At 49.6% G+C, this 26,483-nt stretch overlaps 1 protein-coding gene across 5 annotated transcripts in view; it reads right to left on the bottom strand.

Moving 5' to 3' along the window:
- RGS3 (regulator of G protein signaling 3) overlaps positions 1 to 26,483 on the bottom strand; it is a 91,041-nt gene that overhangs the window by 29,686 nt on the left and 34,872 nt on the right. For all 5 annotated transcript variants that reach the window (XM_069771895.1, XM_069771894.1, XM_069771896.1 and 2 more), the window contains 3 exons: positions 24,836 to 24,919; positions 16,476 to 16,587; positions 10,121 to 10,161 (listed from right to left, as the gene is read on the bottom strand). In XM_069771895.1, coding sequence (XP_069627996.1) covers positions 10,121 to 10,161; positions 16,476 to 16,587; positions 24,836 to 24,919 — 237 coding nt within the window. The remainder of the gene's footprint in view (positions 1 to 10,120; positions 10,162 to 16,475; positions 16,588 to 24,835; positions 24,920 to 26,483) is intronic.

Genomic DNA, 26,483 nt, shown 5'->3' on the forward strand with positions numbered 1-26,483 from the left:
CACAGGAGCCTCTGGGAGCCCACGGCTCTGGGGCAGCACCGGACCCTGCACCAGCACGAGACCCCACACCAGTGCTGCCCGTGGAAGAGCAGGAGGAAAACACAGGGCATGTATCGCAGAGGAGGACCCAGACTAGCCAACACAAGCCCCACATGGGCCCTGTTACAGCCAGGCATTATCTGCAGGAAAAGGTTCCTTTTGCTCTATGGGAAAAGCTCACCCCTGTGGATGCTCTCCCAGGCTGAGACCCAGCCCCGCTGCATCCAGGAGCTTGGCGAGATGACAGGCGAGGGGTCTGGCCAAGCAGAGCTCCTAGTTACCCCAGCAGACACCAACCAAAGAGGGATTGTTGGTTCTGTAGCCCAGAGATCAGCCAAGGACAGCCCAGAGAATGGCACCACATTGCAGGAGGGGCCCCCAGACCCTACACGCCAATACCCCATGCTGCAGCCATGCCCCTCTGTACAGGACCTGGCACAACAGCATCTGGTACGCAAGTGTGGCTCTACATGACACTGCAAAGCTAAGATATAATAACAATGACCCAGATTCAGCTTGACACCTCCAATGCCTTGAACTCCGTGACCAGTCTAGCCGGGGGGCTGTTCTGATCTCACCACTGCCTCCCCCAGCTGTGCTAGCAGACATGGTCCCAGGGGGTGGTCAGGTCCGGCAGATGTTCCCCCCACAGATCAGGGGGATGCACTTCTGCTCCTTTCCCCAGGCTCCTCTCCTCTGCAGGGTTTATGGCAAAGTGGTTCAGGGACAGGGCTTGCAGCCCAGCTCAGCTCTGCCCAGCCCCTGGGCTCGAACGTTCAGAACGTTGGTCCAGAGCCAAACCCACCAGAGATCCCAGAGGGGAAGTACCTCGGAAACGGGCTCCAGACTACAATAGCTTTTAAATTGCAGAGCAAACCTTTCACCAGCGAAACAGCAAGCCCTGGGAATATCCTGTGCACAAAACACAGGCAACTGCTGGCTAGTTATTTCATGACCCACAGAGCTAGGTCTGATGAGAAAGTTCAGTTTGCTCCCATGCTAAGCTGTGCTGGGGGGGTGTGGGGGACCATGTCTCTTCCTGTGGTTTTTGGACTGCTGGGCACACTGGTGGTGCCCAAAAAACAAACACTGGCAGTAACAGCAGGGGCCCTGTTGAAAGCTGGGATGACCAAAAGGTAACAGGATCTCACAGGTGCTTGAGCAGATGATGTCCATGGAGCTGCCAGTTGCAGGGAACAGCAATCTCTGCAGAGAAGTCTGGTTTGTTGCTGTGTGGCTTGTTTTCAGGCCAGGGAGGCTCTATAGGTGAAGGTGAACAATAGACATGCCCATCCTTCCTTGTGACACCAAGGGCTGGCTCTTAGGAAATGGGTTTTTGTTGTCCTACAGACACCCATGGATGAGTAGAGGCACCAAGACAGCAAAGTTGGACTTCATGGTGCAGAACCACCTGTGGCTCCAGCTCACCCCAGGCCAGTCGGACCCTGTTGCATTTCAATGCTGCTGCTAAGGAGGGCAAAGATGGAGGAGCGATGCCACAGGAGCACTAGATCATGGCACAGCCTGGAGGATGCTACACCTCCAGGAGGAAAAGCCAGCCTGAAGAACCTTTTCCACCCACTTTGGAGCAGCTGGTGAGGACATAGGGCTTGGTCTGTTTTCACAGGGCAGCAGGTTGTCCTTAAGTGGCTCATCAGATAACAGCCTTCACAGGAATCTCCAGCCCTGAGACTAGCCAGGCATGGAGCTCCCAGTGCAAACACCACTCTGGCAAACAGAGAGCAGGTCCACTGCCTTCCCATTCTGCAAACGCGCCTTCCTCTCAGGCAAGAGGGCTCAGAGCTGAGGGGCCCCAGTGACAGTAACACTAAGCTTACCTACCTGCTGCAAACACAGCCCCAGAGCTATCCGTTCCTCTTCCCCCAGCAAAGCCCCAAAGAGAGCAAGTTCCAGCCTGCGCAGCCAGCCCCAGGGAACAGCAGTTTCCCTCCAAAATCACCCGCTGGTGCCTAGGCCTTTTTAAAATTTCTCCAGTACTTTAACCACATCATACCAGCTCTTCTTTTTTGCCAGCATCTGGGAAATGTGACCACAGAATTAAAGCTGGGGGAAAAAATTAAGAACTCCTGCTCCAAAAAGCACATTTTGTGGTCATCTCAACACTCAGATTCAGGTTGAAGTGTGTAAAGATTCACAAAACCAAGGAAGCAGAGTGCCTCTGTTTATCTGTTTCTCCAACTGGGACACAAGCACTCCCTGCTCTGCCTGAAGAGACCTGAACTGGGAGCTGTCACTGCCCAGGAGCTGCCCTGTCCCCAGGCTATGGGTTATGCCAACCCGGGGCTTCTGCTACTGGTGTCATTCCACATCATCTAACCTGGGTAAATGCACGCTGGCAGAGGAGACAGAGCCCAGGGGTCTATCTGCACAGAGGAGCAGCCTGGCCACCAGCTCCAGAGCCATCACTTTGGGTGCTCTGGCTCCAGGTATGCACCAGGAGACCACTGGATTGAACCAATGAACGTTTCAATTGCAGCTAAAATTTGGGGCATGTCATAGGGATACTGGGTAGGGCTGCATTTCAGGAACATCTCAGCATTTGGGGTAGTCTGCACGTGTTTCACGTCACAACATCCTTTAGAAGCACTTTTCAAAATGTTGGCAGTCTCAGTCTAACGTTATCTCACTGCATCTATGGTTCAGGCTGGAGCTTGGACTTCTCAGCTTCACACAAAGAAATCCAGTGGCTGGGACCTGCCATACTTTGGATGGAGGAAAATGGAATCCTCTATTCAGGAAAGAGTTAAGCTGTTGCTGTAGGAATGACATGGCAGAGGGATTCAGCGTGTGCAGACAGAGCATCCAGCTTTCACATGAACTGGGTGACTCAAGGCAATGCGTGCCTGTGCGCTGCAGTGCAGGATACAGCTCCGCTTGGTCAACCTCTCCAGCATCCCAGAAATAAGCCACAGCTTGCGAGACATGGAGGAAGCAAAGGAAATGTCAAAGAGCAGGACAGGATTTTTTCATCTGGTAACATCTCCTGACTACCACCATCAGAGTGGCTGGAAGAGAAGGAGTCCTCCCTTACGCTGAATAGGACTGGGAATGGGAAGAGGAAGGCAGAGGAATACACTTCATGTTCTCTCAGTGTGCTTCAAATTCATGTAGTAAAACTGGCAAGAGCAGGCAGCAAGAACATCTAGATTTTCTCTACTTGAAGTCCTTAGGTATGACCAATCCCAACACTTCTAGCCTTATCTGCAGTGCCCACTCCACCACAGCCCAGAGGATCTTTCACCTTACTGCAGTACAACAAGCCCTCTGACAAATAACAGCCCACAAATCTGACAAACATCATCTCTTTTCCTATTACAAATTAGAGGTAATTGAGATACAGTTTCAACAGAGCACATAGTCCACTTCACAGACAAATGCTCATCCCTTCTACCTTGTCCCATCCTGCACACAGCACTCGATGCTAGCTGACACTAGATTTTCTCTTACCAGGAATTTAAGCTCCAGCTATACTTCCACCCTGCAGTGCTCTGGCATCTGCTGGGTGATCATCACAGCACAAAATTCAGGATTTTGGGTTCCAGCAAGGCTGAGGGACTCCTAAATCGGTGCTCTTTTTTGTAATGCATCTGTGGTTAAACCCCTCCTGCGGTGAGTTGTGTTGGAGGCTCACAGACCATACCCTTTGGCCAGTGCTGCTTTGGGGTCAGAGCTGGGCACACCTCTTGGCTCCATGTCTCATACACAGCCTTGAGGTTTTCTGAGCTCATGTCTCTAGACTAGTCTTTTTGTCATTGCATTTTGTGGGTTATTAGCATTTGAAAAGGAGGGATCAAGACACCTTGCAGACTGCTCAAGCCCTGCCTAGGAGCAGAGTAACCAGGATGGGGGAGAAACCACAACAGCAGAGCCCAAGCCAGGGCACCAGATCCTCCTTAATTCTGCAAAAAGGAAAAGGGGAACAACTTCCTTTGCTTTGACCCCCTGCCAAAACCATCCCATTTCAGTTGGAAACAAATTAAATCCAAAATGAAAGTCTTCTCCCTATCACTTTGGGGTCAGAGAACAGAGGAATGGGAAAGTTGACTGAATCCCAAACTTTTATCATTACTGATACCATCCTTCTGCTGCAGGAGCTCATGGCTGCTGATTATCCTTCCCCCAGTGAGCCTTTCTCAATAATTTCTGACTCTCACAGACTTGTGTGTACAATTCTCTTTTCCCCACAATCACATGAAAACACATCATCAGCTTTCCCCACCTTAACAACTAACTCCCACTGCTTTATCACTGAACTATCCTCCTTATCATCTCCTACTTCCCCAAATTTCAAGTCATATGCATACTTTATCAGGCATGATTTGCTGGTTTTTCATGTCAATGATGACTGTCTGCAATTAAGCAAGAGCCAGGCTTCCAAGGCCTCCCTGGCAGAGCAATGCTCACAGAAGATGATATTGAGGTTTCAGACCAGAGTTTTTAACTGTTTATTAAGCACCACAGCAATTTCCTGTCTTTCCAGGTTTTCAGGCCAAGTGTTGTGTCATATCAAGCCAAGTGCCTGTGAGGACGTCTGCTCTAGTTGTCCTCCATCTGTACTCTTTATCTCTCTTTCATTAATAATTACTTTTTAAGTTCCTTACTAAACAAATTCACCTTAGCGGTTCACTTGGTTGCGTAGGTTTGATGTCACCCCCGGCCAGCCCTTTTGCCCTTTTCCTTATCACCAAACCATCTGCCTAAGTGCCCTCTAGATCTGCCAGGACAGTGCCCAAAAAAGCTCCTTGCAAACTCTTTTGATAACATGTCCAGAACAGCTGACTTAAAAATTATCCAGGTGTATAATATCTGCCATGTCACAGCCTGTCCCTGAGCCTTAAGGTCCTCTGCACCATCAGTAAATTGCTTTTCCAGCATTCAGATTTGCTGTATGGAGACAGGAACCTCGGTTCTCCCTGCTCTTTCCTTGCAGGACAGAAATGGGTAATGCCACATCCCTAAGGGCATTAAATTAGCAATGCTCACTCCTGGCAGGAACAGAGAACACTTTGGGTAATTAACTCTCCTATGGAGCAAGCTGGGACATCTCCAGTGAAGACTATGGAGTTAAGTACATGACACAAGCTGCAATATTGCCCCTCACTACAGTTGTGGTCCAGTTTAAAGAGCACGTGTTCAAAGCATACCCTTGCCAGCAGCTGGGACACAGCTCAAGGACGCAAACAGGAACGGGGCCCAGAGGGGCCCCTATGGCTGCAAGGATGTGCCCATATAGAGCCAGGGCACGGGGTGGGGCGGGCAAGAGGGGGGACGGTGTCATTTCTCTGACACTTGTCTAGAGGATCTCCCATGCAGAGTTAGGATGCACATCTCCAAGGCAAAACAAGATGAAGCATAGATTCACAGCATTAATTTGTTCAGGTCTATAAGCATGCTTATCGCTGCAGGTCAACAAATTGCTACTAGAAAGATTTTCTGTTGGAGCAGTTTCCCAAGAGAAACTCCTGTGTCTGCAGATGAAAACTTCCAGAGAAAAAGATCAATTTTGCTAGTGCTTTTCAAATGAAAAATGTACCAAGCTATTTGATTTTAAGTCAATATAGTCTGAATATGTTGGGTTTGAATCAAAAACTTCTAACAATGCAATAAAACACTGATCTGCAGTTTCTTAACAGTAGGATATTTCCGGAGCAGGGAAGGGTGTGAATACAGCCCTGGACCACATTCACATCTCTGGACTGGCTCCCGGTGAGGCTACTGATTACCACCACACAGTAAATGTTTTCTTCTGACAGGTTTTACACATGTCATCACAGAAGGTGTATGTGCCCTGCAGGCAATGGCGTGCGGGGAGGGGGGAAACTGGACCAAACTCCCACATTCCAAATTCTCTAGGGTGCAGAAACATGGGTCCACAGTGAATCAGCCCAAAGCTTTCGCAGGCAGGGTCTGTTCAACTGACTTTAAACTGTTCCATTTGGATTTAAAATACTGAAAAGAAACATATGCTAGACTAGGTTTGTATGCATTGGTAGTACTTTTTCACATAGCAGTTCGCAAATAGAAAAATTAGACAAGCTTCCAGGTACACACAGTATTCCTCAGATCAAAAGGTACCACCTTCACTTCCAAAATCCTGGCTTGCTTATGTGCTGGGACTATCTCAGCTATCCCATGATCACCACGAGGAACAAAAACACCAAGAATGGACAGCTCCGTGGAGAACCTTCCTCTATTTCTGCATTCTTTCCAACACCAACCTATATTTAGCCCTTCCCTTCCAGGAGGCCACATGCCCCACCAGGATGGGGGCCACCTGCACTCAGGACCTCCAAGCACTGCAATTCATACGCTGAAGAGCCTGTAAAATAAACACCTTTTCTGCTGTAATCTACACCAGCCTATAAAGATTACCATTTGCTATCTGACTGTAAATAGCCAGAATGCACAGGACTTAAACTCTGTGGAGTGATTTATTTATACATGGTTAGACAGGATAACTAGCAGTAGCTTTTTGATGACACTCCAGTTTCCCTGAAGGTTGGAATTTTCTTTCTTGTTTAAAATAAATTAAGCAACTCACAGACATTGAAACATACTTTTATTTTGGATCACACAGACCCGAATGCAAAAATGTGACCTTATGGGTCAGAACATAACTCACAAACCTTCCAGATGAGAAGGAGCAGGAGATGGCAGCTCGAGGCCTCGGCAAAGAGCTATTCCCGTGGCAAATGCAAAGTCAGCCCAGCCCTGTGGGCTCCTTTTCAACCCAGCAGCACTAAATACATTACTGCTCATTGCAGATGATTTGCGGGTAAGAAACAGCAATATGAGAGGAGCTTCCACCAACCTCCCAGGCCCCATCATGGCAGCGCAATGGATGTATCTGCCCAGATCACGGTGACAGAAGAGGTCTGATAATGATGACCACCAAATCCCCCAGACCCATCACCTCCACCCTGGAGAGGACCAGCCATCAGAGCTGAGCCAGCAAAAGGCTCCCAGCAGGGCAAAGCGCTGCTGGCAAGCTCAGGGATGGAGCACTTGCTGCAAAGAGCAGGACAGGAGCAGATCAAGAAGGGGAGAGACCCCTCAGGGTAACATGGGACAAAAAAGCCATGTCCACACAAGCACCCTTCCCTTATGCATCCTTACACAAAGCTTTCTCGCTGCCACAAGCAGCAGGGGTGGGTAGCAGGACAGCTGCCCATCAGACAGTGCGTCTGCCAGCGGGACCCAGCCACAGGGCACTGCTGCACCACATTGATGGGACCTCAAGGGCGCCAGGAGTGTGCCAGCACTAGCCCCCTGCCAGGGATGCCCTCCCGAGCTTCCTTCCACCCTAACTCCTGGCAGCCCGAGTGCAGCCTCAAAGCAGAGCCAGGCTCTCTCCATGAGAAGCCATGCTTGCAGAGGGAAACTGTCTTGTTCCCACAGTCAGGAGGGAGGCCGTGCATCGCACCAGACCACAAGGAGGTCACACAGCCGGCAGCGTGGCACCCAGTGGACACCACATCCATCAGGCAATGGGGAGAGCCATGCTGGGCTGGCTCAGAGACCCTCCCCACAGCCCCACGTCCTGCTGCAACACGAGAGTGCCACTTCACTGGGCCCAAATCCCAGCTTTCATTTGACTGCAAGCCATGCCTTGAATCCACCCCAATGCAAAAATAACCTTAACACCACAAACTGATGCTCCCACCAGCCCACTGAGGCATCCAAGCCCCCAACAATGCTTCTGTGTGCAGCCAGCCTGCAGGAATGCCTTTGAGGAGGACCGTCCCCTCCCTCCCATGGGCTGCCAAGACTTAAAACCTCCCAGTGACACCCCCACAACCCTGTAACTAAAGCTTTGTACCTGAAAAGTGAATGCAAAGAAGAAAAGACACATGACCTGAAAGTGACTCTCTTCTTAGCTTCCCTGCAGGAAGAAGATGTTTAAGTATTCCCAGGCTGGCTCCCACAACAGCATCCCATCATTTAAGAAGAGCTTGTCTCTGTTCGCCTGAGGTTTACGTCCACTGAGGACAGTTCACTGAGCCACACAACTCCCGCACTGCAAAAGTGAGAGGTTTCTCCTCTCATGCTTTAACCACCAGCCCGTGTCCTTGCAGTCTGGTCACCCATTCCATGTGGCTCTTGGGGTTGTGACTTGCAGGTCACCGTTTCCCAGAAGAGCAGCCATGGGGAAGTCGGGAGGGCACCATCCTGCCCTGGCTCGCTGCTGACTCACAGGCATGTCCTCCTCTCTGTGCCCCAGCTTCCCCTTTTTAACCAAAATTGCCCATTGTTGGAGAGCCAGAGTCTGATGAGACAGTTGGAAGTGCACTGTCCCCCTAACCTTGAAGCCAGCTGTTTCCGTCTGTGCTATGTACTCACGGTGCACACAAAAAAGCCGCCTTCTCCCTTCCTTGCAGCAAAGACCCAGCCAAACCACGCATCTGGAGAATCACCTCCCCACCTACCTGCAGGCAGGATCTCACATCAGCCTGATCTCCCTTAGTGCACACCACCAGCCTCAAAGCAACCCTGTGGGGCCTGGGAGGGAAGGGGTGGCACGGGGGATGTCCTGCTCAGCAGGGTGCTGTCTTTGAGCCAGGGGCTGAAAGCTGTGGGCTTGGGTTGGGAAGCTCCCACTCCACTTACAACCTGCTCCAAAATACCCTAGGCAGACAGGAGGAACAAGAAGGGGTTTTCAGAATCCCGTAATAGTGGCAGGTCCAGACCTACTATCCTCTGTGGGGGAGCATGCATGTAGGAAAGCAAATATTTCACATTTTCTATCAAACTACTGTACTCCAACTGCAATGGATGTCACAGATCTTAATCAACAGAGCTGTTAGAGCCATTTAAGCCCCTCAGAAGAAAGCTAAGCACTTCATTACATCTTGACAAAGACGAGTCTTCACTTCTCAAGACCTCATGAAATGCAGCCAGCTCTCTTTCAGTCACTTCTACTTAGGGGCCCAAAGCTTCTAAATTAAATGCCAGGCTCTGAATGCATTCTTCCAAATGCATGAGAAAACGCAGGAGTGCCTCATCCCACTGTCAGGATGTCACTGACGAACACCCATCGCAGCCTTTCTGAGTCACGGCATAGGATTAACTGGGTAGGGAGACATCACGCAAGTCTGACATTACACTGGGACACGTACTGAGCAAACTCCTGAGGAGGCACCTCCTGCCCAACCGCCCCAGGGAGAAATAGAGGAGACAAGGAAGGAACAAGAGGGAAATGTGCGAGAGAACTTGTCAGCCAATGGTTATGCAGCAAGTCGTGCTTTGGCCCAAATCCCAGCCACTCAAGGTGAACAACTTTCATTCTGAACATTTTCATCCAACTTTCACAATAGCTTATTATTCCGCGGTGCTGCTGAGCAATGTTTGCCTTTCTCCTCTGTGCCCTGGGGATGTTTCCCAGATCCAGATTTCCACCTCTGAAAATACAAGGCCTTGAAACCGGGAACACAGTAAATTCACTTGAAAAGGAAAAAAGCCACAGCCTTCAATGATTAGGTAGGTCCAGTCACTGTGAACCAATTTTGCAGTCTCCTTGGCTGCTTCATGACACAAACGTAACTGTGCCAATGTCTGAGTGATTCCAAATCTGTTTAGAGCATTTAGCCATGTACCAGCCACACATGTTTTTAGAGCTATGATTATATGTCTTTTAGATTGAGCTTCCTTATTTTATTTGAGGGCTTCAAAGCTCGGTGCTTGCAGACAAGAAAAGCAAGATGCCTAAAAATTAAAGACAAAACAGTTGGCAAGGAAATCGGCCTACAAGCAAAAGAATCCCAGGATAAAATGAAAGTGAGATGCTGCGAGGAAGATCCACCTGCTGTGCACAGGGGGAAGGGGAAAAGCAAACCTGTCTCAGTGCTGCCCAGCCTCCCCATTCACAGGTTCCTTTTAGCAGCCTCTTACTAATATATTCTGGCTACAGCCATTACATTTCCTTTCCAGACCTCTGACAAATTAATTAAAAAGGAAGTTAAAATCAGCCCATTCAGTGCTCCTTGCCCCAGCAGAAAGTATCAGTTGTTAGCATGTGTTCAGCTCCCACTAGAAAGTTAATTTGGAAAACAGCAACACTCACCTCTGCAAGATAAAGGATGCAGAATTTCCGATCTTCTGAACCTATCAAGAAGAAAAAACAGGGTCAAAATTAAGCTACAACTGCATTTCTGCAAGCAGAGCCACTGGCAGAGGAATTGGCTAAGAGACAGCATTTAATGAATATTTATTGTTGTCATCCTACAGTACCAGGCTGTGATCTGGGAGTGATGTATGCTGCATCTGCAGGGGCCATGTGCTGGGCAGGCTGCATTGCATGATATCTTGCATGGACTCACTGCGCTGTCATGGATTCCCCTTTGGGTTTGTCCCTTTGGAAAAAGGTTTGTTTCATTCAGAGGCCACTTGCAGGATCTTCTGCCCAACCTGCCATCACATGTGCAGCCCAATTCCTTCCCGGGGTCTGTGGAGGCCCTGCAGTGCCCACGCAGCCATCCTGGGCACCGGGGTCAGGTGTCTTCCATCTTACCTCTCTGGATGCTCTGCTCCCAGGAGGACTAACCAGAGCAGCTCCTGTTCCTATGTCCTTGCTCATTCCTACCTTCTTGCCCGAAGCCCTTGGTAAGGCTGGTGGCAGCTCTATCTAGTGCTGTCTGTCCCAGCCTCCATCAATGCCAGTGGTTGGGGTCGGTGGCTCTCCAAGAAGATGGAGCTGAATCCCAGGGCAATGGGAAGCAGCTGACATGGGGCAGGGAGGAGAGCTCATCCTGCTCCATCGGCCTGAGGGCAAACTCCCCAAGCTGCTGCCAGCATGGCACCACTCAGGAGACCTGGCCAAGGGACTTGCACTTCCACAGCTTCAGGAAAGGAGATGGTGCTAGAGGCAATGCAATGACCAATGTTGCGATCCACATCCTGCTAAATCATGGAGCAGTCCAGTACAGCTCCTCATCTTGCTGCCAGCTATCCCAGTGGATGTGTTACGCTCCAGCTGCTCCACCAGGCTGGTTCCTGCAGGCTTAGCCTTCCATGTACCCAACAAAAAGGCATTCCTGAAGATTTGCCCTGTCTTTGATCCCTGCTGGTGAGACACAAGTGTCCCCAGCCCCAAGGGAAGCCAGCTCCTGGCACACATCAGCCTCACAAGGACATGAAGCTGCCACAGGACAGGGTCACCTCAACTCTGAAGCAGGACATCCCATCTCCTGCAGCCGGCTCGTTCCATCACACCAGTGTGCCCTGCACCAGCTTTGCCCTTGGTAGCACGCAGCACTGCTGGGCTGCAGCTTTTGTAACCTTTTTAATAACATTATCTCTGTCATGAGATCAGATCTGCAGTCTGGGCATGGCTGTGGATCCTATTCAAAGCAGCGTCAGCACAAGCTCTGCTTCATTTCAACAGCCTGAGCTGCGCTAACAATGGGAACAGGCTCTGTACAGTGGTGGAGACACCCTGTTCCCCAGAGAAAAGCAATTCTTCTGACACAGGCAGCAGCCCAAATGTCACGATAAGAGCTGTGACCTACTGAGGGACTTGGATGCCTCTTGAGTCACTCCATGGGCAATGCGAAACCCAAGAAGTGCAATGGCCTGGAGCCATTTGCTGGATGTCTCTTCCAGCTGCCCTTTGGGGGATCGCAGGTCTGCCTCCGCTGCCAGCTTCACTTTTAATGCACATTGCAAGATATGGGCTGGAACATCACTATGGGGACACCAGGGTGCTGTGCCACACCAGGGTGCTGGAGCCCAGCACCACCACTGTGGACCTCTCAGATGAGGAGCCCTTGTTTGTTTTCATAAGCTTCACTCTGCTCCACCCTGGGCAATGCGAGGGTCAGGGAAGCAGCCTGGCCCCAGGGCTGCCAGACAAAGAGCTCCAGCACTGCCCCTCCAAATCTTCACTTCCAGAAGGGGAGCAATGCTGGACCCTGAACACACATGCTGAACAGGCCTGGCTGGGAATCAACGTCTCACCTCTGCACCACAGAAAAACCATTCACCACTCTCCATGGCAATGCCTGAGCTATCCTGGCACCCTCTTCCATAAAGCTCAGCAGGACCATAGGGGAGCATTTTCCTCAGAAAGCCAAAGCCTCTGATGGGAGCCCCTCAGCCAGTGCTTTTTCCCTCAAGGGAGGGCTTGGAGGCAGGATCCGAGCCTGCTGCTGGCACACCATGCCCTTCTCCTGCTTCTGTATCCCAAGTGGTCAACAGTACAAAAATCACCCCATCTTCTCAACCAGGCTCTTGGCTCCTCCTTGTACCATGACCAAAGCTCTCCAGGCTGCCTTGCAAAGCAGATTGCAGAAGACCAACACATCACAGCTACTTTCCCTCAGGAGCTTTAACCAGGCTTTCCTGGCTGATGTGAGATACAAGTCACCCTCTAGAGACATGCACCCTCAGCAAAGAAAGGTGATGTTGGAGTGTAGCGGCCCTGGGAATGACCCCACCTCTCTTGGGCCTCTGTTTATTCCTTCTGCAATACCAAGTGATCCCGACAAATCCCAAAACCATCAAAATTAAGTTCCCTTCCAAGTTCCTCTTCATTGAGCTATGAATTTCGGCATTAGCAATGTCCACCACCAGCAGCTCCTGTCCCCTGTCCCTCTGAGGCTCACAGCTACACATGGCCAAGCAGCCCAATGCCTATGGGACACAGAAAACAGGGAGCCAGCCTAGGCTAAGGAACTGCTTAAATCCCATTTTCTACCAGTAATTGCCTTTAGGGAGAAAACAAATGGGAGGTAAGAGATTGGCTGCCCAGTCCAGCAGCTGGGCTGGAGCCAGTGCCAACCCCCAGCAAGGCGCAAGGGGAGGCAGGAGAGCAATGGCAGAGCCCGGAAGGGCAGACCTGAGCGCAGATTTCAGCACAAACCGAGTGTGCCAGGATTTCTTACACTGGAGCTTTTTCCAGTCTCTGGAGGGTCAGGCTGGAGTACTGGAACCTGCTGTGCCCCAGAGCCGTGCAACATGCTCTGCTCATCTCCTGCACCGCAGATCACAGAGGCCATGAAAGACAAGGGGAGAGGCACAACCTCATGCCAGAGAAGCGGCATCCAGCTGCCTAGACTAATGTGGGGCTCCGTTCCCCACACGGCCCTATATTCACACCTTTTTTGACAGCTGAAAAGTGCATACTCTCAGCCAAATTCAGTGAAATGCTAAAAGGAAATAAGCAGGAGAAAAAAAAACCTCACTTGAAGATATTTCAGTTTCTTCCTGATGTGTTGTGACAGGGACTGGCTTGTCTTTCAGAGTAAATTGAACCATCCCTCCCCCAGGGCTGGGCTGCTGTGTGCACTCAGCACAGACAAGAGGAGAGTGCAAGTTTTGTGGGGACACATCCCCCTCTCTGGCTAACTGAGGTGCGGGGCAGGCTTCCAGCACCACCCAGGCTCTGCCCACCTCCCTGTGCAACCCAAAGAAAACACCCGCTGCTTGCAGGATTTGGGTGGTGCATGCCAGGCATTGGGTAAAAAAGATGGGGAAAGAGGGAAGATGGTTCTGCTCCTTTCCACAGCCTCCTTGCATGGCCCAGGGGACTAGTAATGCCCACGGCGAGGGCAGGTACTGTGCTCCCCAGCCTCTCACATCTGCTCAGCGAGGACGGGACTGCATCCAGCACCCAAAGAGGAGCTCACAGGGAAGGAGCTCACAGGGCAGGGTGCTGTGGGGCCCTGGGTGTGTGGGGAGAGAAGAAGGCTGTTGTGCGCATCCAAACCTGGCTGCCAAGAGGCAACAAGTTTGTCACCCTCTGTGGCACATATCCAGGGGGAGATGTAGCAGGGTCCAAGCCCTGGGTGCTTCCCAGCATCCCTGGGGCAGCAGGGAGAAGCCACGGCTGGGCAGAAGACCCATAAATCACATTCTTGGCCTTTGACTGTCTTGGAGCTGTTTGCTGTAAGACACGGCGGGTTGGGATGTCGGGGACAGCAAAGCAGCACATGAGAAGTCCTTGTTAGCAGGATCCTAGCTGGGGCTGGGGCTCACAGCCTGGGGGTCCTCATTCCGGCTGCAAAACAGGAGCACTCTTCTCTGTCCCAAAGCCAAGCACACCCACCCAGGGGGCCAGGATCCCAGCGAGGCGGTGACCTTCGTGTGGAAATTCCCACAGTATCTAGTGAGGAAGCCAGCCCTGTCACACTGGAAACATTGGCTGGTGTGGTGCTCATCAGCCATGCTCAGCTTCTAAAGCAGGAAGACAGAGCATTGTAAAGCAGATTATACTGATTTGCTTTCGCACAGTGCAGCAAGCAGCAGAAACAGGAAACATCACAATGGTCTTCAGTGTACCGGAGATGTCTCAATTGTTATACTCAGCAATACGCCTGTTCCTATTAATGTGCCATTCAGTTATTTAGGAGACCAACAGAAAATCCCTGCCAAAAGGGACGGACATCTTTTTGTTCATTCCACCTGCCTTTGAAGCAGCTCTGCCGAAACCAGGAGGGTGAACTGCCTGAAAACCAACTGTGCTGGATTCCTGGTGTATGGGGGTGGTTCAGTGCTGCAGAGACAAACATCCCCTTCAGAAAGGATTGTCAAGCTATTCCCGATGTGACCCAGCCAAGTTATTATGGCAACAAGGAAATAAGTGGCAGAAAAACCACTCACGAAATTCAACCGCTCTGCCTTGAGGTTAGGAGGCATGTTCCTATGCCGAGCTGCAAACAGACCTTCATGCACGGAGCCGGGACTAGCACTAGGGAAGCTGATTTCTTCAAGGAGGCGAACAAGAGCAGGGTTATTCAACAGCCTTTGAAAGCAGCCAGAGGCAGCACACGCACGCGCTCCAGAAGCAGACGCTGACCAACAAGCACTTCAACGAGGAACAATTTCTTTTGTCTGTTTCTTAGAAATAAGCAGCGCTAAGAACAAACTCAAACAAACCCCAGGGAAGCTTCAATGGCTTTTCTAAATGGCTTGTGCCGCGGTGCCCCATCTCCCTCACTGTGGTTCTGCCCCCACCAAACAGGTCAGTGAATTAATCTGGGAGCAGAAACATTGGAAATGGGAAATAACCACTGACAGGCAGCCTGTGGTGTCCAGCACAGCATTGCAGATCCCCAGCACTGAGGCTCACAACAATGTGGAGCACATGGAAAGATGCAGCTCATCCACAGAGCTGACAGCTCAGCTGGGGAAAGTCATGGGAAGTGGCAAAATTCATCCAGAAAATGATCCCTTTGGGAAGTAGCCTGGATCTGGATTAATCCCTTTTGGTCAGGGCCATGGGACTGCATAAAGATATCAGCTCATACAGTTACAGCGTAATCTGGGTTGGAAGGGGCCCCTCTGGTGGTCTCTAGCCCAAGCCCCTGCCCAAAGCACCCAGATCAGGGCACTCAGGGCCGTGCCCAGTTGAGTCCTGAACACCTCCAGGTATGGAGATCCCACACCTCTGCAGGCAACTTAATATTTGACCAACCTCACCATAGAAAAGTTTTTCTTTATATCCAATCACAATTTCTCACGTGGGATCCCAGTCAAGTGACACCCACTGCCTGGGCTTCAGGAGGAGTCAGGGCACCAGCCCCACGCTGATGCAGTCAGGCGACTGTTCACAAAACAAGCCCATAACCAAAAGGCGACTGCACCAAAGAAGGAACAAGGTGATACTGGGCCCGGGGCCAAGAAGTGGCTCCACCATAGCAAATAGGATGTGGTAGAGCAATTTGTTCGTTCCTCTTTTGACCCTGAGTAGCTAAAGGTCATCTTTCAAACAGCCTCAGCATTTCAACTTGAAATATCTAATTTCAAGTCATCCTCCTGCCCTAGAAGCCCTCCCTGAGCCCTCAGCTGGATGTGAAAGCCCAGTCAAGGTGAAGAGAGTAAGGGCATGGCCCAAGGCCTTCCACCAAGTCCAGGGTTTGCTCTTTCCTCACCAATGGGGTGTGCATGGGGGAGGGATGCTAGCATGGGAGGAAAACCGTGGTGGCTGAAGGGAGAAGTAGCAAAGTAAAGGTTAGTAGGGCTTAGCCAGACTCCCTTGGAGACAACCTCTGAACTCTCTCAAGGCACCATGGGGGAAACCTCAAGACTTCACTTCCCTTTCTCAGCCTCGGCAAGCCCCCACTGTCAACAGTGTAACACCAGCAAGGGGAACAGCACAGCCCAGCAAGATCCTGGGGAATGCCAGCCCAAAATCCCTGAGAGATGCATCCAAAAAGCCCTGGAAAGCAGTGCTACCTGAGTGCCCCTGAGGTGTCCCAGGAGATGGAGCTCCCAGGGACTGGGTTAACGCAGGGATGGGAAAGGGGGATGCTGCCCCTGCACCCCAAGGAAAGATGATCTGGCAGCACCAGTCAGATGGTACTGTTAAATACTGGAAGCAATGGGATAGTGGGGTGCTATCCTGCTGCTGGCCAGAAACTTTATAGCTAGCAGCCCTGAAAATGCCCCAAATGTCTCCAACTGCTGCTGCAGACACTCACCCTCCTGGAGCTTGACACTCTGCAGGTAGAGAGGGTTCCTCAGCACATTGCAGCGCCCAGGCTCGTCCTCCTTGGTGAAGAGCAGCAGGTCAGAGTAAACAAAGAGGGTGACCTGGAAGCACAAGAGCAGCAAAGAAGAAGCTATAAGGAATTAATCTCTTGGCACTGAGACAGTGTCCTGGAAAGGTCCTCTACCGTGGGGAGACGCACCAGCCATGACAGGCAGCCCAGGCACTCTTTCCCTAAGGGGCTGATTGCTGCTACACCCCTCAGGGTGCTCCCAGCAAGCTTCAGACAAGGCTCCCCCTGCTTTGGCAGTCACCTACCGAGGGTTGTGGAGTCCCGTGAGAAGAGGGATAAACTTGCCCGACAGTTTAACGCCACGCAAACACACCCTCTCTGCTCTCTCATGTCACTTCCCATTTACATAAGTTATAAATCAGAGGAGCAGGAGGAGGGAATAACTTGCCGACTAATCCCAGCACACTGTAGAAGTTGCAACCTAAAAGCAAACATGATCTCCCTGAACACACTCACGAAGGAGCTTTGCACTGTTCTCTGTCTTCACATGGCTCATTTCACCCCCTTTGAGAAAATAATAGTTTGGCTTTTACAACAGCAGAACCTACGAGAGCAGTTGCAGGGAACAAACTTGACACCTTTAAACCACACTAATGGGTGGAAAGCAAACACTGAACCAAGTGTCTGCCCAGGTCTGTGCTTGAGCAGTGACTCAAGTGTCCTAGAAGCTGTGAGCTACTCCAGAGCAGTGGGTGCTCACAACCCAGAAGGTAGATTTTGTTCTGCTTCTGGCTCTTGCCTGAGGTCCCTAGTTCAATCAGTACAGATTAGTGTGATCTTTAAAATAAGAAGAATGAGCTTCTCCACTTTACTGGAGATCCTTGACCCAGAAGTCTACTGGGAGTGAGTAGCTTGGTGCAATCACTATGCCAGTAGACGAGGTTTGAGCCTGTCCTGCTCTCCAGCAGAAGTTGGGGGCATGCAGCAAAACTTAGAAGGTGCCAGGAAGTGGCTGCAATATGCCAGTGGGCATACTGGATGCTGGACCTTCTGCATACTGCCAAACCACACACTGCTCTCAGCGCAGGATGCAGCATGTGAGCACATGGCTGCTTTTAACCGCTCCTTGGGATGTTCCCAAAAACCTCCCACAGCAAAGGGAAAGCTGCTTTGCAACACTGAGCAACAGCAACGAAGGTTTTGTGGCCTTTTAGCAACCCTTTCACAAGAGCAGCAAACAACCCAGCATCCCAGGGGCTTACTGGGAGCTGGCATCACTGCCACCACCAAGTCACCCTTGGAAAGGTGACTTTGCTCTGGGCAGGGACTGAGTCACTGTTTACAGGGGGACACACTGACAGTACAGTTTGTCTCCATGCCCAGTGGCTGACGGACACACATCAGGAGGAGGACAAGCTGGGTGACAGTTTATCACATGGTGGTGAGTCTCACATCAGGGCAGCAGCATCTGGCTTTGAAACCAAAATCAAGCCCTTGCCACAAGATTTCTCCTTGCTGTGAAAATTTATTTTTGTGGGATTCTTAATAAGCACAAACCTACTGATGTAGCTTTAATTGACAATGAAACCAGGGAGTGTCTGTTTTTCTCTGTATCATTTGGAAAATCCCTTCCTCTCAACACACTGTTTGCCTAGTGCCCATGTTCACTGTCTTCATTACTTCTGACCTCATTATTAATACAAGGAATAACATAGTACAAACTGCACTATAAACTTTCTCCCATGCCCATCTTGTTCTAAAAGATTACTTTTCCAGGACATGTCTGGTGCCATCCCAGGTCCCTCAGCCTCAAAGAAGAGATGTTCAGGGATTTTGAGAACAGCAACTCAGCAAAGTGAAGGAGATAAAAGCATAATCCACAAGTGGTCATGCTGGAAATGGAGGAAAGAAACTGAAGACCTAATACATACAGAAGTTTAAAAGGTAGAAAAATGATTAGAAGGATCAGCAGGAAAAAAAATATCACTTCAAAACTAAGCAGATTTAAATAGAGAATCATGAAAATAGAAATACACAAAAAGCATTTACAGGTGACATTATGCTTTTATGGGAAGATGGGACTGACTGAATTCAGGATGTAGAGAAGACAAAAGCGCGGCCAGCATGGGTTACGCAAGAGCATCTCTATTAGATGCTGCTTCTAGGAAGACACTTGATTTTAGAGCAGCTCTGCACAAAACGGTTTACAGATGTCCCTCTGCTCCTTCAAGTTGCTCAGGGAAGAGCATGAGGGTGTCCCTTCCACCCACACAGCCAGAGCCTGCCAAGAGTGCCCCAGTGCTGCAAGGTCCAGCGAACCCTGCTCACACAGGTGGGAGCAGGACCAGCCCTGTGGGGCAGAGCACTTACCCAACCTGCAGAGCTGAGCACGGGAAACTCAAATCATGTTCAGAGAAAGGCAACCAAGTTGGTGAGGGGCCTGGAGCACAAGTCTTATGAGGAGCGGCTGAGGGAGCTGGGGCTGTTTAGTCTGGAGAAGAGGAGGCTGAGGGGAGACCTTATCGCTCTCTACAACTACCTGAAGGGGGTTGTAGTGAGGTGGGTGCTGGTCTCTTCTGCCAGGTGGCTGGAGATAGGACAAGAGGAAATGGCCTCAAGTTGCAGCAAGGGAGATTTAGGTTAGATATTAGGAACATTTTTTTTACTGAGAGGGTTGTCAGACATTGGAATAGGCTGCCCAGGGAAGTGGTTGAGTCACCATCCCTGGAGGTATTCAAAAAGCGCGTAGACAAGGTACTCCAGAACATGGTTTAGTGGGCATGGATGATGGTTGGACTTGATGATCTTGAAGGTCTTTTCCAACCTAAATGATTCTATGACTCTATGATTCTATGGATGACCCTAAGGCAGCAGCCAGCAGATATAAGAGGGGAGGGCTGGAGTGAGTAATCTGGAGCTCTGCCTAGGATTGCCATCACACCGCTGATGAGCTCTAACATGTCTGTAACAGCCCTTTGCAAACAGATCTGGTAGCTACCATGAAAAATCACAGGGCTCATAAAAGCAAAAGACCAAACAAAAAAGAAACACAGTGCCTGAATTCATCCAGGCAAGACACAGAATCCAGAGTTGCCCTGTGGAGAGTCAGAGTATCTTTGTGTATGTCCCAGAACTAATTTTCTACGCCAAAATCAGAAATAAAACAACTGACATGATGAAAGGACTCCTCTGAAGACAGAGATAGGTACACCTGTGTTATTACTAGCATGATCAAGGCCACATGGCAGTTGTCACACAGATCTTTTGGGGGATGTGAATAGATTTTACGGGGTGGGGGGAAAGTGTTCGTAGAGGTTGACACTGATGTGTCGGACACTGTTCATCTGGGTGTGCTCTGCACCACAGCAAACAGCAAAGCCTCTTCTGCTGATAGATCTGACTAACTACAGAATATAACTGTCAAAGCGTTTTTACAGAAGGAAGGGTCATGTTTAAAATGTTTCCTAGAAGAAAACAGGAGAAAATGAAAGCCAGGAGGGAAAGTGGAAACTAGTGGGCTAGTGTGCTTCCCCAAGATGAGAACAGGAGATCAATGCTGGAACTGCTACAGAGCCCCACTGCAGGAAGGGGGAAGCAATAACCACGCCTTGTAAAGCAAAATATGGTAACAAAAACAATATGAAAAGGTGCCCAGAAATTAAGCCTTGCAGATGACATACCTTCACATTCCAGCTTAAGAATACTTAACTATCTTCCTAACCCCTTCCTCTTCCGCTCATCTATGCACAGAGAGCCACAACCACTTGGGTTACAGCAGGGAGGAGTTTGCACGCTGCAACTGCAGCAGTACATCAGCAGAGACACTGGCAAAATGGATCAGTGCAAACCCTGCCTGCTTGTCCCAGTGCTCGGCAGGAAAAGCCTGAGCCAGTTGATGCTTCCTGAGACATCGTCCTCTCTCTCTCTGTAGCAATAGTCTCGTAGCTGTGCCCAGCAAAACAGAGGGAGCTGAGGAAGCAGAGGCAGGTCTTTTATGATAAAGCTTTCAGATGCCAAAGGAGAACATGGTGACAATCACCTGCATTGCTGGCCAGAGAATGCTGCCTGCAGCTGGCTAGAGAAATCCTATAATTCGTGGTGGGGAGCTCTTAAGACAGGTATCCACCCCTAGGACTGAGCCACACACGTTTTCTGTTTACCAGTACTGGATTCTTCTCCAGAAGAATTGGTTGCAACCCCAAAGAGAAACTCCAGTGATACCAGTATGCGGGTTGTATCTGCAGAGTTCATGTGCCCTCATTCATTCAGTTGAGCTAAATGGATGAAGCTTTCTTAATCTTCCTCAATTTTTTCAGATCTTGATTTATCCTTGTAGCCCTCTTGTGAGACCATCCAAATTCTGAGCATCCTCTATGAAGCAGACATCACTGTTGGACTCATCAGACCAAGAATAACACAGCTCCCCACATACAGGGTGATATCACGGAGTCACTTCTGTTCAGTGCTCCCCTGATCATATGCTTCAAAGTCATAGCTTTCTTGGCTACAGCTTTGCCCTGGCAGTTACTCACTTACTTAGTTTTCACAGAGACCACAGCAATAGGAGAACATGATTAAAAGTAATCCAGTTATGACAGCTTTGTACATTCACACCTCAGTCAGCTGAGTGCCAGTCTAAAAAGAGAAGCAGTCTAGGCTTGTCAGGTGGGGTAGGTGCGCATACATGGTCACGGCACTTCGGAGATGAGCATGAACTTCCCAGGTGAGGGGAAACTTTACCATCCTTCAGCAATACACTAAAGCCTTTGAGACATTGCTTTCCATGCTACAGCCCTAGCTCTAGCTCTCTAAGCATGACCTGCTCCTTTGCTCCTGGATTTTTACTTCTGCATGTATCCATATTAAATGCATGTTCTCCGAGATGTCTCGGCAGTCTTTTAGTCCACAGTGCATTTACCCTCTTTTACCACCTCGCACATTTTTTTCTGCCAAGATTATTGGCAAGGAATTTATACACTCAGGAAGGAGTTTATATGCTCAGCTAGACTTTGATGAAGATACACCACCACACTTGCCAAAAGGAGATCCATGGTGAAGGTTTTAGCTGTCAAATCGTGAACCTCACCTTGGCTTATCTGAATCAAATATTATTCTACCTTGAACATCAGGGGAGAGCAGGCACTGAAGACCTCAAGGGGTCATGCACCCACTCTCAAACACTAGCATAAGCAGTGGCTGTGCAGATGGGGAAATAGTGTAAAAAATGAGGAAGAGAAGGATATTAAAAGGCAGTGAAGAAGAAGGGACAGAGTAAGTGGGACTAGTGTGGTGGAGGGAAGAGGTAAGTGCAGGTTTCTGGTATTCTCACCCAAATGAAAATGTCTAAAAAAGGCTGAAAACAAGATCTTGAAACATCTGTGCCAGGGAGTAGTGTTTTGGTCTACCCACTGTGCTGGCCAGACTCAGCCACCCGCTGAGACAGGGAGCTGGCAACCCCATCCCAGGCCAGGAGTGCCGGTAACTTGCAGTGCAACACTGGGATGACAGAGAAAAGCCTCTTGCTCTGCAGAGAAGAGCACAAAACCTGGGCATGCTGGTCCATGTCCTCCAGACTCCTGGCAGAGCTGGGGGCTTTCAGAGTTCTGGGGAGGACCATCCTGATCTGCAGACCCTGCCAGGATGGCAGAAAAGAGAGCTGAGAAGGGGGTGAGCATGGCCTATGCTGTGAAGCTACCTCAGGACTTTGGAAAGTTGCCTCCAGGTACATTAGAGACAGACCAACAAGGGCAAAGCCCATGTTTGACACCTTGTGCACAATCACCTGCATCATGGTGGTTCCTCTGGCACTCCGCAGGCTGGAGGGATTTCAGAAGACCATAAAAGCAGGAATTGCAACAAAGTCTAGACAGGATGTGATTAAGGCCTGAATAAGGATTGCCCCAGAGGTAAGGTCAGGGAAAGGACAGATCCTGGCAAGCCTCCAGGGAGATAGGTTGACTCCTTCAGGAGATGGGAGAGAGTTTGCTCAGTGACGAGGATGCAGTGCCTGACATGGAAACTGCCAAGAGAAAAAGATTCTGGGGGCGGGGGAAGAGAGAAACAGGACCTCCATCTCCAGCCCCTGCACCTGGGCCCTCCTCTCTCGAGCCACTTAGCCAAAGCAGAATAACATACAGAAAATAGTCCTGCAAACCACAGGAGCAGTGGTCCAGTTTGAGAGAGGCTAGGTGGGAAGAGCAGTGGAAAAATAGAAAACCACATGCAACAAGGAAGAAAGAACCAATCGGAAACCAGGCAGCCTCTGTTTGGACAGCAGAGAAGGCTGGAGAGGGAGTGAGTTCAAGTCCAGCAAAAAGAGAAGTCAGAGCCCTTCTGTACCAGGGGAAGCTCCATTGTGTCCATGCCATTTTAGGTCTTGCTGGCTTCAGAAGTTTAGGTTCTTTTATCTCACAGCCCACCAGAACCAAAGCAGACACCCTTGCTCTGCTGGAGAAGGGGAGTCTCTGGCTTTCCAGAGACCTGCACTGATTCCTTGAAGCTCTGCAAAGCCTGCCATAACCCTGTGACACACTGCAGACGTGAGAAAGCCCTTCTCCAGGGACATGCCTAATGTCCCAGTGTTGCTACCTACAACTGTCAGCTCCCAGCAATACAGGGCTGAGCACCACACCTGAGTTCACACCAAAGGAAAGACTCTTGCCTTCCAAAGCAGATGCTGCCACATGCTTGTTCCCATTCACTGCTTCTATTTTTTCATGATGCTTAGTCACAGTCTCTTGCCTTGCCCCTCTGCCAGGCTTACACAGACATCACAGCCTCAAGGCACCATCATTCTCAAACACCGTCTCATGTTCCTGGCCAGTCTACAGCATCCTGCCCTTTCCTGGCAGCAGCTCCAACTGGGAAATCCTCTTCCAGCTTCACACTCATCTTTAGGGCATCATAAGCAGAGTCCTTTCCCTGAGACAGCCTCCTTCTGATCCTGCCCACAGCTGGGTCTCTGAAATGGCTAACACGGCCATTTGGAGACAGAGCAGCACACCTCCTCCAAACATGTTTGTCCTGACGCTCTCCATCATCTAAATACAAACACCCCCATACACACACATGCTCCACCCAGGCTGCAAACGGCATTAGTTGTTCATAATTATTCCACGTTTGGCTGCTACTACAGACATCTAAGTCTGACCTGAAAGCAAGCAACTCCAAACCACCCAGAAGAAGCATCCTGACTTCAGGCTGGCCACCATATTTCCAAGCCATCGCAGCACATGTGTTTACTTGATTTTCATTCATGCAGGTGCCCAGAAGACCCTGAGCAGCAAAGAACAGCAGGACAGACAGGGGAAGAGTTTTATTTACAAATCAGTGCCAAGTTTCCTAACTGATCATGCAATTTTTCATGTACTTTGGCAAAAAAAAGAAATAGTGATTCAAGTCAAAGCAAGGGATGAATTACACATTGAAAACCAGAAAGAGAGAGAAGTCAGTTAACACAATCTTGTACTCTTTTGTACAGGCCAGCGATATGACCCGTCTCTGGGATTCTGCTGTTGGCCACCCAGAAGGTGTTACCCAGAAACTAAGATTAGTCAAGTAAAAATTCCTTTACGGCTCTGTGAAGATGACGCGTTCTTCACTCCAACTAAATTCAAAACAAAATTATTCTGTACAGTGGTGAGATTCTCTGAAAATGCCCCCAGAGAAACAGCAGTTTCCTCCAGCACTAGTGAGCAATGCATGAGTGGGTTCTCCCAGCTGCCGCTTCCTCTGTCCCAAATTCCAGGGCTTTGCAGACTTGACAGTTCCATGCAAGTGAAGCCAGCAGCAAATGTAATCAACACATCCAAACTCTGCCAGTTTGGATGTTGAAAGTTGTCACATACACAGGTTCAGCATGTAGCCAAAGTTTAGTTATTTCCCCAGATTTTTAACAGCCCTCTGATAACATTGCAGAAAAGAAGCTGAAGTAAGAAAAAAAGAGAGGAATTTGGACATGTAACCTGTTTCAGGAACTAAATTTCTGAAAACCCCTGTAACAAGTTCTCTGTCTAGTTCTCTAACCTGGCACAAAATATTGTTAAACTCCCTCTTTCTGAGTCTGCCAGTGGCCTCAACTGCTGGGCTGTGACTGGCATGCATTTGCCATGTGCAGTTTCTTCTTAGTGAGCATGAAGGAAGACAAGAAAAAAAGTTGATTTCTAGCAAAGAAGAGTTTTGATATTTAGTTTATCCCATGATAAACTGACTACAAGTTTTTCCAAATATCATATATTAATATAAGTACTGCACAGTAAAACATTGCCCTTCTCAATCTACTATATAAGACTGCAGGAGAGCATGTTTAGAAAGCTCAGACAGCATGGAAAGAGTCTTACCTGTATAGTCCTGCTTCTGCTCTCATGAAGAAGCAGCTCCTCTGACAGAAGCAGAGTCCGGGCTGGGTTGCAAAGATCTAGGGGCTACATTTGAAGGGGGGGGGGGAAGAAAGACACAGTCAAACCTTCCACTGGAAGTGTGGTTTGCCAGAAAAATTTTCCGCCCACCAAACCCACTTTGTCTTCACTTTAAGCTGTAACTCATTCAGGGAGAAGCCACCCCACACTGTGCTCAAAAGGACAGAAAGTCTGCAGTCCAGCTACACAACAAAAAGAAAGCCTTACACTTTACACCTACGTCAGACCCATCTATAAAAAGACAATCAGCCACTTGCCTCTGTACGTTAACTGTTCTGCACAGTGCGGGCTTGGTTATGGGCGCTTTTTAGCAGGAAACACAACCACAACGGTGGCACATTAGGTTCTCACGTCTCTCAGAATAGAGTATTTGCTACATGATCTTATGGATTACTCTCACAGTAAAGTAAAGCAACTTTAAGAAGGCTGCCCTTTCTCATGCCATGCTGCACGCTCAGCTCCCCAGTCAGCACCTTCTCTGTTTAACGCTGGAGAAGAACAGGACAGGTTCAGTTGTCCTGACTGCAGAACAAACCCTGCAAAACCAGCCCAGGACGATCCTCCTGAGCAGCATGGCCAGCAGGTACATGAGGGTACCTGGAAAGGGGCCTTCCAGTATGAGACAGTGCGAAGCATAAAAACCCGTTCCTGAAGTGGCAGAAACACCCCAGACTCAATCCAAGACACAAGTTTCAGGAGTAAAGAGGCAAAAGTGCCCGTTGTCTTCTTACCAAAAGGCAAATTGTGCACACAGCCAGGACTGGTGAATGCACTGGTGCTAACACGAATGGCCACCTGGATGCCGCTGAGGAGGATGAGGTGAGCATAAGCCTGCCCCCCAGTACCAGCCCAGCCCTACATTTGCCCCCAAGCAGTCCACTGGCTCAGGCCGGAGTGATAGACAACACAGATCATGGGTTTCAGCCCAAAGGAAATCGACAGTCTGAGCTGACATGACAGTGACATTGCTGCTAGCAGGGGAGGACAGATGGTTCCCCACAGTCTCAGAGATGAAGGTATTCATCAGTAACAGACTTAAACATACAGGCTCAGATGAGGTTTTCTGGGGTCCTGGCCATATGAAGGACAAGATGGAAGACACAGAGGTAGTTAGAGCTACTACCACCAAATTCAGGGCTAAGTTTTAAGAAAATAATTTAAGGAACTGGAGACTGAGAACATCCTCTGTCAAGCCATTACTGCTCTGGATCCTTGTCCATGATTTTAGTGCTGGCCACCAGCTAAACTAAAAAACCTTTGTTTGCACACCATAATTAACAGCACAAAGAACCCACGCAAAGAAACCACATTAATCTTCAATTACACCAAGTTGGTTGCTGAAGCCCAGAAGCTGGGATACCTTCTCCTGACTCAAGCAAGCACCTGAGGACCAGATTTGAAAGCCGAAAGGGAAAAAATCTCCAACTAAGAATTGCTTGGGCAGGACACAATTCCCTTTGAGAAAGTACCCAACACTGTGCTGAGTACAGCCAGCTCCAGAGGACAGAGCTGTGGATGACAGGGGATCCATGCATTCATGGTATATATTGCTGGGAAATATATCCACCTT

This window comes from Haliaeetus albicilla, chromosome 26, assembly GCF_947461875.1.
Source record: "Haliaeetus albicilla chromosome 26, bHalAlb1.1, whole genome shotgun sequence".
Classification (NCBI taxonomy): domain Eukaryota; kingdom Metazoa; phylum Chordata; class Aves; order Accipitriformes; family Accipitridae; genus Haliaeetus; species Haliaeetus albicilla.